The sequence below is a fragment of the Cynocephalus volans genome, chromosome 7 (assembly GCF_027409185.1).
Source record: "Cynocephalus volans isolate mCynVol1 chromosome 7, mCynVol1.pri, whole genome shotgun sequence".
In the NCBI taxonomy this organism is placed as follows: Eukaryota; Metazoa; Chordata; class Mammalia; order Dermoptera; family Cynocephalidae; genus Cynocephalus; species Cynocephalus volans.
In genome coordinates, this window is record NC_084466.1 from 142,419,088 (window position 1) to 142,437,395 (window position 18,308).

An 18,308-nucleotide genomic window follows, 5' to 3' on the forward strand; every position below is an offset into this window, starting at 1 on the left:
AGGCAGATTTTAATTATTTACACTTCTGTAAGTATAAAATAGTCATACTAGATTACAAAACACTTAATCCTACACCTCTCCTCAAATATTTTCCACATTTTGGTACACTGCATATGCAAAATCAATATACAAGCATGAATAAGTTAAAATACACTATAAGTGACATCTACACTCCAATGAAAATATGTATAAGTACAGCAGTGGTAATAGTAATAGGTCTCTCTGGTGGCTGCTTTCAATTTTTAGATGAAGAAGCTCATATTCTATTAACTCTCAAAAACATAAAGAGATTCATCTTAAAGTATATCAAGCGTTACAGAGTTTTTCTTTTGATATTTATTAGAAGTATAGGAATTTTCTTTTTACCTTGTGTGAGTTTCATTGATATAAATAACATTCCGCAAACCCAAAGATGGAATACTGGGGTTGAAAAACTTATCCTATATAAAACAAAATGAATATAGACATAAATATATAACTGAATAGATGGTAAAGAGTTCATATTACTCGTTCTCGATGACTTATAAAATTCAGGCATAAAGTTAGGCATTGCTTCAAAAATCTAAGTGATGAAGAAAAAATGTTTTACTGAAAAGTACTTTTTAGGCTTCAAAGAAAATCACAAACTCAAAATTAATCCTTAAAACCTTAAAACCAAACGAAGTAGTACCTCTTCCCTTCCTACCCAGCTCCACACCTGCACCCCAAAAGAGTTGAGGCAGCACTAGCATAAGTCATTGACAGAAACGTCAATATATTTGAGTGTTCCCAAAATACTACACTAAGTACCGTGCAGTTATTGTTAAATTTCCCAATAATCTTGACACATAAAAATTGTTATCCCCATTTTATAGGTGAAAAAATTGAGGTCGGCTGGGGTTTCGGATTTAATCTAATATATTGCTCCAAACAGTGTGGTCTTTCTATTCCCCTTAAGTGACGGTCCACTTTATGAGAAAATGTACATCTACAGGTCACTCTCTTTACAGGGGATCCTGAAAGATAATCCAGAGATAGCTCTGCTGAAAAGAGAAAGTCTATGGCTTTATCAATATGGGCAAAAAAGGTAGATGTTCCACAAATAGATGCTAAAAAAGAATAATGTACCCTCAATAAAGGATGTAAAAATATTTAAATAAAATCTCTAGAGAAAAGGAAAAAAGGATTTCAGAAAAAGGACAGCAAATATCACAAAGTTATATAAAAATATTTTCAAGTAAGTTATTTTAAATGAACATGCCAGGGAAGAAATTAAAGATCAAGCTCAGCTCTATCAGGTACTATATTTAGCAAAAATCAGTTATCTGTTACACCACCTATCTATCCCCACCCCAAACCATCACCACCACCAAGCAATATCCTATACTCTGTCCTGACTCAAGAACACATTGTAGTTAAGATATTGTTTTGGTCTTTTAAGCATTCAAAGTTAGAATTAGGTAAGATGCTAGATCTAAAAAGAAAAGCCATATGACCTTCCATTTAAATGTTTTATTTCCACTGGCCTACTCTGAACTGATCTTACTCCTAAACTAGAAATTCCCATGATCCTTCAATACTACCAAATTCTTGTAACAAAGAACTTGTGGTTTAAAAGAAGCAATATTTATAATGAGACATTCCTAAGAAGACCTGAACATTTAACATAAACTGCCTGGGTTCCACACAAACCTCTCCCATGTTAGTAAATCCCTTTATACCAGACTCAGAATTCTATTTCCTGCCAAACTGACCCTTAGTAAAAAATTCACACAGCAATTAGCTATTCACGCAGGTTATAAGCACCCTTTATAAATGGCAGGTAGTTAAATGGCAGGATTAAGTACATCCAAATAACTGGCCCATCCCAGAGAGACCCTAATATTCAGGTATAACAAAGGTATAACAAAAAGATATACCTTTTACAAGGTAACTCTACTGCCTTAGAACACAGGCACATGAATTCTGTGTTCCTGTGCTAACTTGTTCCTAACTTGTATGCTTCTAATGCCAACTGCCATCAGAAGCATACCTCTCACCCAATCAACACTTCTCAAATAGTACACTGTGTTTTTTTCATCAAAATAAAACAATAAACCTACACACACTTCCTTAAATCCTTATCCTAACATTTTAGTGACCATCCTTCACTATCACAAAGTCAACAGACAAATCCCAAAACTAAATTTCAATTTAGCAAAAGCTAAGAGCAAAGTCACAGCTTTACCTTCTTATTCTGTCCATTTTCTCTCTCTCATCTTGCTAGGATTTAAACGTTAAGTGCTAAAGTTCAACACCTAGAAGTTACATGAAGGGTCCCACCAACTCTTCAGAAGAGTTAACTGAAAGTAAGATCTACTGTCCTCCTAAAATCATACTAAAACTACAAAAAAGCCAGAATAATATCTAGTATCAATTACAGGACCAATATTTACTAAATAAATGAATGGAAAAGAAAATTTAGTCAACTTCTTTACTTGGAATATTTGGTTTATAAACATGGGCCTCAGATCTGAAAATGAATTAAGTCCACTAATATAAATTCACACAAAGTTGGAAATCTATGTCACATATTTCACTCTGTTTATTAAAGGTCAACAAGTAATAACATTCTTACCCAGCTCTGGGGAGTGCAGGAATAACAACATCTTCCAACGAATGGCCTTTTCCGGCTCATGAGGCTTTCTTTCCATTTTAAGGTTGCAGATCTGAAGACAGTAGGTCTAAAACCACACTCATCCTAACAAATATTAAGGAAAAAATAGTGTCTAAATGGCAAAAGAATTACACTTGTCCACTTGATCTCTAAAACTATTTCAGACAGAAGAGAAACTTACAACATGTTTTTCTTCTGGTAGTATAATTATGTATGTCTCACATAGTGATTTTAATTTAAGTACTCCCTCCATAATCAACACTTGTCAAAAAAGCTTGGCACATAAGCAAAAGTTGAGTACCTAAGAATAGTGAGTAATAGCTGGTAATAACTGCTGCACACTCAAGGCAGCATTCAAAGGTTTAAAAATTTAAGTGGTAAATGGTCAAACGGACTTGTGACAGAGCAAGATAAATAAATTCAGATTCCTGAATCCTATGCTAACAATTAACCTTACTCCCTTTAAAACACATACTCCCACAGTAGAACTATAAAGGCCTTACACAGTGAGCAAGTTGTTATACTACAGCTTAAAATAGTTTACTTTAAATAAAAAACAAGGTAAACTTGTATAACGTTCCTTTTTCTTATCAAGAAGAGGTTAAAGGCTAGAATTTTAAATTACAGCTTTGCTGTTCCATTAGGGTCAAACCCTACTCTTCTGTTCTACAACTTTTTCTCTTAACTTTGAGCTCATTAGTTGCTCAAATCTCACAGATTTAACATTCTCAAAAATAAGCAAAAAAAACCCCTTTTTTTATATAAAGCAGGTAGCATTTGAGATAATATTTAAAACATACCACGTTATGTTGAAATAGGGAAAACAATACAAGAAAATGCATGCCCTTTGGATTAGATTCATACCATAATTTTGTAGTTTTAATTTTTTTTAAGTTTACTTCCATTACAAAATTCATGCTTATTAAATACAACTTACAGAAGGAAGATAGTGATAGGAAGAAAAAAAGTTATTTAAAATTTCACCACCCCAAACAACTGCTAGGGTTTTGTCCCTATGCAAAGTGTTTTGCTTTTTAACATAATCACTGTACTTAAATTTTCTACCTAATTTTTTCTTCCCTCTTAATACCATAAAATTTTTTTAAATATTATTAGACTTCATAAATATGTCTTCTAAAAGTTGGAGGCAATTTCTGAAGCTACTAACCTCTACCTGATATTAGGTTGCTGCCAGTGTTTCACCTTCATAAATGACATTGAAATGAACATTTTTGGTTGAATGCTCTTAACTCTCATCTTAAACTTACCCATTCCTCACTTGCATGCTTACATCGACCAACACTGTATTCTGATGAATTCGGCAGATAAGAAACATCTATTGTGCCAAGGGTCAGTGCAGATTCATCCATGTCACAAAGTGTAACTCCCAAATCATGTGCTATAAAAATATATACCATTTAAGTTAGAGAGGAATCCAAAAAATAAATACCAGAACTCGAAATTCTGACTTCTACATTATTTTGATATCCATAATAGGATATCAAATGACCTACTAATGAACTTCTACTAGTTGAGTCAGAGTGTAAAAACTGACTTTGATGATGTGTTTATATGAACTCAGGCTGCCCTGATGAAAAAAAAACAAAAACAAAAACTAACATTTGTATCCTAAGACTTCCAGAATACACAAGGATACATTTGTATCCTTAGACTTTCTGAATGAAACAGCTATGAAGAGTCACTTGCAAGTATAAATAAGAGCTTATTTTAGGTATGTGACAAAGAATTATTTCATTTTTGTTAATAATTGAGTAGTTCCTGGGAGAATGAATGTGTTTAACATGTGTTTCCATGTTACATGTATGCACACAAGTAGATAACTTTTTAAAGTTATGTACTGGTAATTTTCACTCATACATACTTATACAATGTAAAATAAAGCCAGTTAGGACACCTCTAAAGTTTCCCACTTAAACTGAATTAAGTTCTTAATTTTCTTGTGACGCCTCAAAAGAAATGATATTTGCACTTTTAATACACTACTTTGAAATATCTGATTTATAAGTTTTCATCCTTTTCCATCAGCCTTTTCCTACCCTAAGGGAAAATGCTAAGCGTGAACTTCTACAATAGATATTAACCTAAAATATAAATACTTTCTAACAATAATATGTATCCTCAAATTATTTCAGCTTTTGGCTGTTTCTCACCTGGCCTTAAATCATTCCTTTAAAATCCTGAAAGATCAAGTCCAAGTTAACAGTGTTCCTTGGAGGGCGTATTCTGATTTCTACACAATCCCCATATGGGTTTGCTGAGATAAATGTTACCCACGCATAACGAGTATGTCCTCAACAATTTAACATAAGTAACAATCTAACATAATAAATGGAGGGAGAGAAAGCAATGCACCTGGGATGAAAGTTCTGTGTTATAAAACTTCAGCACTCAGCTATTGGTTTCGGGTGCAGAATGCCCATACAACAGGGGGAGCCCGCTGCTGCCTTAGAAAACGAAGTGATGAAGGGATGGGGGGAAGAAAAAGAGATGTGAGCCAATAGGAAGTCCACACTCGCTCCCCACCTCTTCTCTCCAGGGTCAAAACGTCAAAACGTCAAAAAAAAAAAAAAAAAAAAAATCCGGAGGCAACCAACAGGCAGAGTGGGCTGAGGGGAGCCGACTGTGAAATCCGAAAGGGACGGAGGCAGATCTGGGGTTTAAATCCCCCACTGTTTACCATCTGTGTGAATCTGGACAAAATAGTTAACTTCTATGCCTCGGTTTCCCCATCTCGAAAACGGGCATAATATGATAGAACCTACCTCCTGGGTTTCTGGGAGGACTCAATAATACGTACAAAGCGCCTAGCACACTCTGCGACACACAGTGAGCGCTCCGTCCAATCAATGGTGGCTGCTGTCACTGTCTCATGCCCAGCACCAGCTGGTCTCGGAGCATCCTCGCTGCCTCAGTGCCTCCCGGGGCTGGCTGGCCGCACGCCCTCGGGGATTAAGGGACTGAGTCCGGAAGGGCTCCCTCCTCCCCCAGGGAACCCACGCTGCAGCCTAGCCTCCGAGGGGGAACAACCCCGACCTCCACCCCAGCACGAGCCCGGCCCCTTTCTCAGGAGAAACCCCGGAGCTCGGTGGAGTGGGGAGATGAAGACCCGGACCGCCCCGGCAACTTGCAAGAGTCGCGCCAGGTCCAGAGAGAAGGGCCACGACGCACCTGTCCCGGCGCTCCCGGCCCGGGCAGCCTCCCGAAGCCCGCACCGCCCTGGCTGCTAGCACCGGGCAGCTCCGGCTCCAGCTGCGGCATCTGCCCGCACTTGAAGCCTCAGCCAGTGTCTGCGGCAGCGTCGCGCCCTGATGACGCAAGCGGCGCGCGAGAGTGAGCACGCGGGGGCGGGGCGGGGGCCCCGAAGTCTGGGCACGCGGCGTGGATGTAAGAGTGGAGTGTGTGCGCGCACGTGCGTGTGGTCCTAAGTGCCCATTGGGCGAATGCTGCTCATCTGGGAGCTTGTGTCCCAGTCGGGCTTTGTTCATAGTATGTGCACAGACCGTCTGGTTTTATGTGTATATGTGTGGTAAGTCTTTTTTATGAGATTTGTAAAACTCTGCAGAATTTATTAAGGATGGGGGAGGCAGGAATTGCAAATGACCGTGTTGTGTCATTTCTCTAAGACAGGCTGAGTGCCTTTTCCTTTAAGGAGGAAAATGAGGAATGAAAAGAGAGGCAAAGCATCCAAAGCCTCAATTACACAGGAGAAACAAGTTTTTTTCTTTTGAAATATATTGCACAGAGTGGTGAATATAGTAAATAATAATGTATTGTACATTTCAAAATCACTGAGAGTACATTTCAAATGTTCCCACCGCAAAAAATGATAGGTATTTGAGGTGATGGATATGTTAATTAGCTTGAGTTATTCCACATTGTATTCATAAATCATAACATGGCTTTGTACTCCATAAATATCTACGACTATGATATGTCAATTTACGATTAAAAATAATAAATAACAAAGGTTTGAAGGAGTCTTAATCCAAATTTCCCTACCTTTAGCCCTTCAAACAAAATAACACTGGGCAGGAAGAGGTTCTTTCACAATATTTGTCATACCGTTGACAAGGCCAACGGTTGTTAAGAGCATTTGCAATTTAGACGGAAAAACATAACCTTTTACATGCACTCAATTAACAAGCAGTAAGTATGAACTAGAATCTGGACATACAGATGTGATTAAGAAATAGTCCCAGGCCTCAGGCCTCTGCCACCACTCCTTGTCCCTCTTGCACACACTAACCCTTATCCTCCATTCAAAACGAATCTTCATGCATGTCCACCCCCAATCAAAGACAGTCCACGGCTCCCCTAATCCATATACTTGAGGCTGGCACATAAGGCCTCCACAGAGAGTACTCTACTTTTCCCTCTTTTCTCCAGCAGGAGCCCTTTACTTCTACCTCTCTTGTTGTCCCTACATAAGCCATGGACACTTACACTCCTAATTCTGCCTTCCCTAGTCTCTCCAGCCTTCAATAACCACACCCTTCTGTAAAATCTCACAGATTTACTATGGTACCACACCTTGGGTCTTTATCAGTTTGTGTCAGTCTTCCACAAGATTACCAACTCATCATGCTAGTGACTTGCCTCAGTCTTCTAGTTAACACCAAAATGTGTTGCAATAGTAAGCACTCAGTAAATGCCTGCTGAAGCTCAGGAACAACAAGAAAAACAATTCCTTCTCTTTAACTTTCTACTTCTGTTTATAAATCCATCCCAAGATGCAAATGTTCTTCTCTTCTGGAACAACCCAAAACAGTAGGAGTGGATATTCATATTTTAAAAAAAGAAAGAAAGATTTTGAGCTTCTTGAGGTCAAAGACCTGGTCTTTATTCAACCCCACACATACCTTAGCAACAAGCACACACCTAAGTACTCAGGGACTGTATGACTAGAATAAGATGAATTCTAATCCCAAAACATTATGAAATTTTGTGTGCAGGTTACTGGTGCCTGACAAAGAAAAGAAAGAGGGGAGAAAATAGACGAAAGTCTTAGAGTTTGAAGTCATTGCTAAAGAGTATTAAGAAATGAAGTAGAGAGCACCGCAGGGATGAAATGAAAGTCAGAGAGAAAAATTAGATTGTCTTACATAAAGTTCATTTGTAGGCAACTCTTCTGTAACACCCATTGCACAAGGGTTAATGTACTTGTAGGAGATGTGAATTGCAATGCCAGGTGTTTCAGGTTACTTAATGAGAATTGTTTTGGAAACAGGTGACACCCTCAGCAATCTGTTTTATCAACAGAGCCACAATAATTTATAGTAATCCAGTCTAGCCAGCCAAGATGGAGCAACAGAACTGAATTTACTCTCCTGCCTAAAACAACTAAAAACAAAAACAAATAGGCAAATATAAAACGTGGCTTTCAAACAATGGACATCATGTAGCAGCTCAGGACAGTGGTCCCTAAGGGAGGGGAAACAAATCAGGTAAGTCCTATGATTGCCTTGATTTACTGCCTAGAGAGAGTTGCCATGCTGCAGTACCGAAAGGGGAAATCTAGGAAGAGCTAGGCAGACTCCCTGAGTTCAGGAGGTCAAACTGGAAGACTAGGGCCAAAGCAGCTGGAGCTGGGAGTAGGATAACAGAGAGAAGAAAGCTACACAGAGAAAGAAGCATCTGTGGAGATCTGCAGAAGACCTTCCTCCATCCTTAGCTAATTAGCTCATGTGTGTGAAGAAGCTACCCACAGCCAGGGAAAGAATCACATAGAAAGAGAAGAGAGAACAATCACCAAAGCTTGCACAGGGTAGGCAATTAGTCCTGTTCCCCCAAGCCAGAGTGGAATGGTGTCCAGTGATCGTACAGGACCAGGAATAGTGCCTGATCCTGGCACCCAGACTGGAAAACCTCATAATTCATGACTCAAATGGTCTTGTTTTGGTAGTGGGCAAATTTAGCCCTAGAGTAAATATTGTTCAGGTTCTACCTAACAAATCTTAAAAGCCCACCCCAAAAGGATCAAACTGTTTCCAAAAACAAAGTGTCCCATTACAAAGCACAAGAAAACTTATAGGAAATCAAAAATATCCAGCACCCAACAAGGTAAAATTCTCAATGTCTGGCATCTAGTCAAAATGTTCAGGCATGCAAAAAGAAGCACAAAAAAATTACCCATAGTGAGGAGGGGGAAAAAAAAAAACAATCCATTGAAAGAGTCCTAGAAGTGACAGAGATGGTAGAATTAGTAGACAAGGACAGTAAGAAAGTAATTTTGACTATATTCAACAGGTTCAAGAAAATAGAGGAAAGAGATTGAGCATGTTAAGTAGAGACATGGAAATTCTTTTTAAAAAAATCTCAAGATTATGAAACCATTGTCTGAGATTTTTTAACACACACACACTTGTATAGGATTAACAGCAGATTGGACATTACTGGGGAAAAAAAGAGTAAGGAATTTTAAAACATTGTGATAGAAACTGTCTAAAATGGGGGGCTGGCCTGTTAGCTCTGTTGGCTAGAGCACAACCTTGTAACATCAAGGTCAAGGCTTTGGATCCCTGCACCAGCCAGCTGCCAAAAAACAAAAAAGAAAGAAAGAAAAAAGAAACTATCTAAAAACACTGAAGAAAGAAAAAGACTGAAAATAAAAATGAACAGAGTATCAGTGAGCTTAGTGTACATGCAATTAAATTCCCTTTAAAAAGGAGAAATATGAGATGAGAACAAATCAGGGAGGACAGAAAAAAATAATTGAAGAAATGATAATGTAAACTTCCAAATGTTATAAAATCTATAAACTTACAAATTCAGGAAGCTCAACAAACTAAGTGGAGATATGAAGAATACTATACTATTGCCCAAAACCAGTGATAAAGAGAAAATCTTAAAAGCAGTCAGAGAAAAGAAAAGACATTTCTGTACAAAACAGAGATAAGAATGACAGCAGACTTCTCATCAGAAATTTGCAGACCAGAAGACAGTGGAGCAGTATCTTAAAGTACTTACTGGAAAAACTGTCACTCTAGAATTCTTTCTCTAAATAGATATACTTCAAAACAAGACAAAAAAAAAAAAAAAAGACATGTTCTGACACACAAAAGCTGAAAGAATTTATCATCAGCAGACTAACTAAAGAAAGTCCTTCAGGCAAAAAGAAAATGCTACTAGATGGAAATCTGAATATACACAAAGGAATAAAGAGTTTCAAAAAGCATAAATATGTAGGTAATTTTTTATTATTTTAAAACTCTTTTAAAGATAACTGACTACTTAGTATAAAAATAATATTTGGGGGGGGGGGGTTAGAACAAAAGTAGAAATAAAAATGTGTGACAGCAGCACAAAGTCCAGGAATGAGAAAGTATTCTATCGTAAGATTCTTACACCAAGCACAAAATGGCATGGTATACTTGCAGGTAAACTATAATAAGTTAAAGAGGCATACTTTAACTCCTAAGCAACTACTATAAAAACAAAACAAAGAGTTATAGCTTATACATCAACAAACAAGATTAAGCAGAATAATAAAAAAAAATGCTGAGTGAAACCAAAAGAAGGTAGTAAATGAGAAAAAGAGAAAGAATAAATGGGATAAAGAGAAAACACATACAAAGATAGTAGATTTAAACCCAATCATAACAGTAACCATCCTAATTAAAAGGCAGAGCTTGTCAGATTGAAGAAGAGAAGCAAGAACCAACTATATGACATCGACTAAAAACCCACTTTAAATATAAAGACAGGACTGGCCAGTTAACTCAGTTGGTTAGAGCATAGTGCTGACAGCACCAAGCTCAAGGGTTCGGATCCCCTTACTGGCCATTCACCAAATAAATAGACAAATAAGTTAAAGGTAAAAGATTAGAAAACGATGTGCTGTGCTGATACTAACCAAAAGAAATATAGGTGGTTATATTGATATTAGACAAAGTAGATTTCAATACAAAGAATATTACCAGAAATATAGAGGATCATTTTATAATAATAAAGAGGTCAATCCATCAAAAGGATAAAAATTCTAAACATTTATGTGTGTCATACAGACCTTCAAAATACATGAATTAAAAACTAACAGAATTGCAAGACAAAATGGAAGAATCTACAATTATACTCAGCAATTTCAACACCCCTCTCTTAATAACTGGTGGAATAAGTAGGCTGAAAGTCAGTAAAGATGTAAAAAGCTTGCAGGAAACTATCAACCAACTTTTATAGAACACTCCACTCAGTAACAGGAAAATATACATTCTTTTCAAGTCAACACAGAACATTTACTAAAATAGACCATATTCTGGGCCATAAAACAAGCCTGAATACATTTATAAAGATTCAAATCATATAAAACATATCCTCTGACCACATGGAAATTAGAAATCAATAACTTAAAGGTACCTGAAAAATCCCCAAATGTTGGGAAACTTCTAAAAAACCATGGCTTAAAGGAGAAATAAAAATAGAAATTAGAAAATACTTTGAAGTGAATGATACTGGAAACATAACACATCATAATTGGAGGAATGCAAATAAAATAGCAGTTAGAGAGAAATGTATAGCACTAAAGCACTTACAGGTAGAAAAGAAGAAAGATCTCAAATTATTGATCTCTGATTCAGCTTTAAGAAAGAAGAACAAACTAAAGCCAAATTAAGCAAAACGAAACCAGAAAATAAGAAAGATAAGGACAGAAATCAATGAAAACAGAAAAAGTAAAAAACAAAAATACTAGAGAAAATTATTGAAACTGAAAGTTGGTTCTTTGAGAAGATCAATAAAACTGATAAGCCTCTAGCCAGACTGACAAGGAAGAGAGAGAGAAGGCATACATTACCAAATCAGGAATGAGAAAAGTAACATCACTATAAACTCTCCATATTTAATAAGCCATCCTTTCCATAGCACAAACTAGTTTCCTTTTGTTTTCAGGGTGGTATTGTAAGAGGTTAGATGTTACCTCCATAAGGGGTGTCTGATTAGATCCTATAAAAAGCTGGTCCCATCCACGGTACCAGCAGAGAAGCCTCAGGAAAGCCAGGCCTTCCCCATCCTGCATTTGTGAAAGTAATAAACATCTCTCTCTGTGCACATTGCATTTCATTTTGTTTTGTCCCTTTTCCAGTTTTTCAGGATTTTTTTAAAATCTCTTTCGTGCCATCCTACATATTGACATACCTGCTAACATCTGAACTTGACTCATTCCCATGATGATCTTACCAGATATTATGATCTTCAATTTACAGATTTTTAAAAAATGAGGCTCAGAGAAATTAAATAAATTTCCAAAATCACCCAGATAGAAGGTAGAAGAGAAGGGATTTGAACCTAGGTTTTATATTAAGTCCCACATTCCTGACAATAATTCACTCTGCCTTCCTACTAGTCCCTGTTCAACAGGCTTCCCTCCAGACCAACCTAGATTTATTGACCAAAACTTACTTGGGTACTTGTGTTCAAGTTGCTACAGATCCACCTACATACAGCAAAATTAGCACTTCTCTGCAAGAGTATTATGAGAATATTGTCAACTGACTTAACAAAGTCCAATGATAAAGGACCTATGGCATTCCCTGAGCTAAAATATAACAATTATTCTACCCAAAACTTTTAAAGGAAATAGTTGGTTTGGCAGGACTTATTCTTACTAGACCCATGCGGTTCTCATCATCTACTTTTCTTCAGCCTCCTTTTGTTTATTCATTTATTCAATAAATATTTATAGAACATCAACTTCATGCCAGGCACCCTGTTGTAGATACAGCATTGAACAAGACAGCACGATGCCAACTCCCTTAGAGCTTACAGTCTAGAATACTTACACTACTCCTGTTTAATCATTGTTTCCAAAAAGTTTCAAAAATCAGCATCAAGTTCATTGGCCTGTGGCTTCTAGAATTCACTTAGTTGATTTGGGGCAGGCACCAAGACCTGCCTGTCCAATATCTATTCCTACCTATTGATTTTGTTCAGGGTGATCTGCTGCCCTGAGTACTGAGAAAAGAATAAATCAGGGTATCTAAGCCAACTATGACCAACTTGTTCCAAAATACTGCAATAGTACCTGCAGGCAAGATGGTCATATGACCCAATTCTGGGCAATGCAACCTAAGAGAAAGGCAAATGTGAAGATTTCTGGAGAAGCTTTTCTTTCCTAGTAAAAGGGAACAGACACAGTTGGCACTGCTGCTTTTTCATTCACCTCCAACCCACCCCCCATTTTCTGTGTAATTTAATGTTCAAACCCAATACCACCAATCACACACCTCTACCTGTTTAAGCCACTAGAATCTTGTCTTCTATTACTCTCAGGTAAATGCATTCCTGAGTCATATTTAATTTTGAGCCCAAATCTCACTGCTAGAATGACTCAAACATGAAAAAAGAAAGACATTTTAGAAGTAGTCTCTGCCAGTCTCGTGCTGAAGGATGGAAGTGTCTCAGACTCTGCCATTTGGAAAGGACCTTGGGCCAGAAGAGAAGGGAAACCCTCTGACTTACTTTTACCAAATTTGTGGCATCATAAGACTGAAAACTACTTTATCAGTGAGTTAATCAGTAGATTAAGCTTCAAATGGGAAACATCGAAGTATGAGTGAAACAGTAAGCATAGTGCTGGTCAGCAATGTCTATAACTACACACCACACTTCAACTGCTAATTGCATTACCCACTACATGTACATTGGTTGCTGTAATCATAATTCAAAGTTGAATAATTTAGAGTAGCAAATAATGAACACTCTGGCTTCTTCTAGAGAAAGCCAACCCCTCCAAAATGCTGCACCAAGAAATGTAGGCCCAGCCCACAGCCACAGACAACCATTTGCTTAGTCCCGAGCTATTGCTCCCAAGCTAAAATATTTGGGATTAGCGGGGAGAGCAGGGAGGGTACAGCCAAATAGAACGGAAGGTGAGGAAACTTCCTCAGATACCAAAGCCAGCTATAGTTAGACACAGTGCCCAAAAAGTGCACCAAGCCCAGGTCCAACTCAGACATCCACTGGCATGGGGAGGGTCCATGTGACAGGCAGGTTAGAGCAACAGTCTCTCAAGATGGTCATTGAATACACTGGAGCCAACCAGGAGGCAGTCAGGCTTCTGGGAGATCTGTCCTGGCATCTCATACTGAATGGGGTATATGACAAGTCTCTACCCTCCAGGAGGGAAGCAGGGCAGGAACAAGATAAAATTCCAGGCTTGCAGTCACTTGCTGTGCCTCAGGGCAGGGCACCATCTCTAGAGGGGAACTGGGACACTAGATAGTATAACTAGTAGAGCAGGGTAATTAAGAAAAGAAATTCACTTGTATTTTTTTTCTTCTTTAACAACTGTTAGCTCATTGCCAAAGAATGAAAGGTATGTTTTCCTTCTCTCAGGAGCATAGACAGGCTCTGAGGTTGAAATCATGAGATTCCCTCAGTCCTTGAAAGAAGCTGAGTAATGACAATTAACAGCCTTTTTGTGACTGAAAGCCAACAAGTGAGCAGCTGCTCAACTGGAATTGGTAGCCAAGAAAACAAAACCCAAATGGGCCGTCGTTTTTCTCACGGAGTCAAGCTCGATTATGTGAGCAGGGGACATTGTCTAAGAAGGGGAGAGGGGCCAGGATGGCCCAGCACTGAGAAGGGGACAGGGCTGAGGGGTCCAATTGTGGTTCAGATGTGAGATTGCTCTGAAGCAGGAACTTGGAGGTGACCGGTCTTTGAGGGAGGGTGAAGATGACAGGATTTTGAAGAGTGATAGTCTGAAGTCTCAGAGAAGGTCCCAGTGGGCTGAGCATGTCAGGCAGGAAATGGAGCTTCATGTACCATCCAGGGCAAGGGCAAGGAGTAAGAGTGAAGGAGACCAGCCTGAACTGAGCCAGTGCCTCTGCTTGGCTTCTGCACAACACAACATCCAGCTAAGCTGGGTGAGAGAAGGGTGTCCCAAAAATGATCACTATTGGACATCTAGGGAACATTGACATGAGCTGTTTAAAGACAGATTAATCCAACATTCATTCATTCACAACACAGTGACGGAGAGCCTGTTTTGTGTCAGGCATCTTGCAAAGTGTTAAAGATACACAGATGGAGAGGTCACACATGGATCCTGCCCTCATGGAACAGGTAGTCTAATGGCCTATGGCATGTAGGGATGGAGAAAGGTAATAAACAAGTAAACAAGATAAGAAAAGTGCAATGAAGAATCCAAAGAGCATCTGTCAGAGAGAATAACAGAGGTAACCGACATTGGGTGGTCACGGAAGGCTTCTGGCAGCCACCCTGGTTTGGGGTGTGGGAAGGGTGTGGCCATGAAAGAGCCCAGAGAAGACCTTTCCAAGATGAGGAAACTCTATGCCAAAGCCCGGAGAGGGAGCATGGCAGAGAGTGAGAACTGAACCAAGGTCAGTGTGGCTGGAGTGGGTAAGTGGAAAAGTGGCAGAGGGAGGCACTGGGAGGGGTTGGAAAGCCAGAAGGGGACAGATAAAGCAGGTGAAAGGTTAAAAATAAAATTCTGACATGTGTCATAAATGTAATAGAGGCATTCACATACCCTTTACCTTGTAAGATTTGAGAAGTATGAATCAAAACAGAAGCCCAGGTGTATGGACTTGGACAAACTGGAAGGAGGAGAAGTGGGCAGTGATTCAGGAGCTACGATGTGTGCAGGTGCCTGCCGGGGGGAAACTGGCAGCAGAGAATCTAGATAGGAAGAAAGTAAGTGCATTTTGCAAGCTTCCCTTTATTGAGCACTTACTATGTGCCAAGCACTATTCTACATACCTTATAGGCATTATCTCAAGCAATCCTCTGCATCAGTCATGTTGTAGTCAGGGAAATGGAGCCCATGCTGGACAGCTCAGTAGTGGGACTTTAATACAGAGAACTACTTATAAAGGTCCTGGAGGCTGGCCAGTTAGAGTGCAGTGTTATAATGCCAAAGTCAAGGATTTGGATCCCCATACTTGCCAGCTGCCCCCCACAAAAAAAGAAAGGTCTTGGAAGACCTGAAAGGAGATGGTGAAGAAAGCCAGAGATTAGCAACAGCAAGATCACTACCCTTCCTAGAGCCGGAGTGACAAAGTGAGGTGTTAACAGAGCCAGGAGACAGAGCTGCCCGGGTGACAACTGGGACTAATGGGAGGGGGACTGTCCAGAAGGGGCCCAAACTACAGAGCCACCACCGCTGGAGATGCCACCTGAGAAAGAGGGACATACCCTAGCTTTTACCGTCTTTTTGCCCTCCTACCACCTGCCAGCTCCTCCTATTGGCTGAACCAAGGTGAAAGGAGCCTGAGGAATAAGTTGGCAGGGAGATCCCCCCAAGATATAGAGTAGTACAAGGACAGATGGGCAATGGATCTGAGGGCAAACAGGCAAATGAGAAGCCCATCCTCCCAGCAGCTTCATGGGCTAGGAACTGTTATCACCCCCATTTTCAAAAGGGAAAACTGAGGCACAGAGAGCAATCGGGTGAATCTGGCAAGTGGCAGAACCCCAATTTGAATTCAGATCTGTCTGATTCTATCCCAAGTACGTGAAATGTTATTAAACCAGCCTAGGTTTGAGCCTGGCAGTTAGGGCTGGGCCACCAGCTCTTAGGCCTGAAAAAACATATCTTAATGGTAAGTCCTGCTATATGGAAGAGTTTAGGGTACCAATACTCAGATGGGTTGGCTTAAGAACAGAGCTGCTAGTTGAGACATCAGTGGAATAACCCTGAGTCTTTCTAGCAGAATTTCTGAGAGTTCTACAAGGGCAATGGAGCCAGACAACCCAGTTTCCAATCTTGGGTCTGCCTCTTACTAGTTGTGTGAGCAAGTTACTTAACCTCTCTGAGCCCCAGTTATCTCATTTTGAAAATAGATTTGCTAATGTCCACTTACTTATTGGGTTATTTTGAGGTAAAATAATGTATACAAGATAATTAGCACATGCCTGCCACATGGTAAGATTTACTAACTAGTAGTAATATAATATAACTATTGTTAGGATTTGCTATGGAAGTGGCCGTAGTTCTTTGGATTCCTCATCTCAGAAGTAGGCTGCCAAGAGACTGCACTTGGAAAACATACTTCTTGCAAAGACTTTGGGGGCAAAAATGGAAATCCTATCCGTTTGAACTTGAATTCTGACAAAGAATTTGTCCTAAAACCTTTGAAACTCATATAAACCCTTAAAGTTACTTTGTTCTGGAAAGAGTGTCTGTAGCAGTCAGGATGAACTAGGATCTGATACAGCAACAAACATGAGTCTCAAGACAACAAAGTTTATTTCTTGCCTGCCACAACAGTTTATTATAGGGGTTCTGCTCAAAGTGGTTGCTAAGGGACTGAGGCCGAGGGGGGCAATATGATGACACGTGCCTTCATGATTGCCAGGACTGGGAAAAGAGAGTGTAGTGAACTGTGAAGTGACTCTTAATCCACATATCACTTCTATTCACAACTCACTAGCTAAAGTAAGTCATGTAAAGCAAATGGGTAAAGCAGTGTAATCCTATAATGTGCCCCAAACCAAATACCTAAACAGTTGTGGATAGCCCTAATGACTATCAGAACAACCTCAGTGACATTTCTGTTTGGGCTGAGATAAAGCAAAGATCCCAACCTGGAATGATGAGATTTAGGAGCCTCTAACAAGCCAGGCTACCCTACGCGACATCATAAAAGCTTGTCTTTGTTGCGCTCAGAATTGCATCTCTGAAGACAACATGTCTCTTAGGAAAACATTTTGTTCCTAAATATTGCTTACACTCCCCTGAAAAATCAGTGCTGGTTCTTGGAAGATATTGTCCAAGATGGTTTATGGAGCAGAGACGCTGGCAGGAGTGATATAGAAACAAAGTGTCATGTCCTCTGGAAAAGAGATCCCAATTGTGGACTAGATGTGCGTGCCCAGACTCTTCCAGAGCTTTTCTGCTGTTGCAGAACCTGATGTCAGATTATTGGGTATTAATGACTTGTTGAGCAAGTCCAAGCTCTGGGTGTGAGCAGCAAGGCCTTCTCTCGGCTTTCACAACCCCAGCCCTCCTGCTTTTCTTTCTTCCTACCTAGATGGTTTTTCTTGACATCTTTGCTGGCTCAGGGCCTTCCTTTATCCTCAGTCCAGACTCTCTCCTTAGCAGACCAGGAACCTAGGAGTCGTTCTCAACTTCTCACATCCAATCCAACACGAACTCCTGGCAGAGTTACCTTCTCAATAGCTCTAAGCCCAGCATCCACTTATCTCCCTCTCGACCTGCACTACCCTAATCCAAAGCACCAGCATTTCACCCGGAGCCACAGCAACTCCTGCCTGGACTCCTCGTGTCACCTGCCGCTACCCACTACCCTTCTGAACATCGCCCACACATCAGCCAGAGTGAACATTTGAAAATGCAACACTGACCACGTCAAACATCCCATCTTTCCACCTCATTCTTACTCCAACTGACTAAATCCTTTCAATTATTTCTTAACAGATTTTAGGACAAAAAGTAAAGTCTTTAACGTGGCCTCTAATGCCCAGCATGGTCCATCCTTGCTAATCTGACCTCCCTCGTCTCCTTCCATTCATCCTTTCTCTCTCTGACTTCAGCCACCCTGGTTTTCACTTTCTCAAGAAAGATAGGTTCTGCCTTTTCTTGCCCGTGATCCTTCCTCTCTCTGCCTGCAATGGTCTCCCCCACACCCCCCTTCTCTCCAATTCATGCTTCATAACACAGCTCAAATCTCAC

General features: G+C 39.7%; 1 protein-coding gene across 5 annotated transcripts in view; it reads right to left on the minus strand.

Annotated features, from left to right (window-relative positions):
• The window catches only part of GPAM (glycerol-3-phosphate acyltransferase, mitochondrial), a 59,949-nt gene that overhangs the window by 26,413 nt on the left and 15,228 nt on the right, over positions 1-18,308 (minus strand). For 2 of the 5 annotated variants that reach the window (XM_063102588.1, XM_063102593.1), the window contains exons 1-4: positions 5,825-5,936; positions 3,904-4,034; positions 2,597-2,719; positions 367-440 (exon numbers count right to left, since the gene is read on the minus strand). In XM_063102588.1, the coding sequence (XP_062958658.1) occupies positions 367-440; positions 2,597-2,719; positions 3,904-4,005 (299 nt within the window). In that variant the 5' untranslated portion in view covers positions 4,006-4,034; positions 5,825-5,936. Of the gene's footprint in view, positions 1-366; positions 441-2,596; positions 2,720-3,903; positions 4,035-5,008; positions 5,101-5,824; positions 5,937-18,308 lie in introns of those variants that run through there. The other 3 variants (XM_063102591.1, XM_063102590.1, XM_063102592.1) reach the window with 3 other exon arrangements.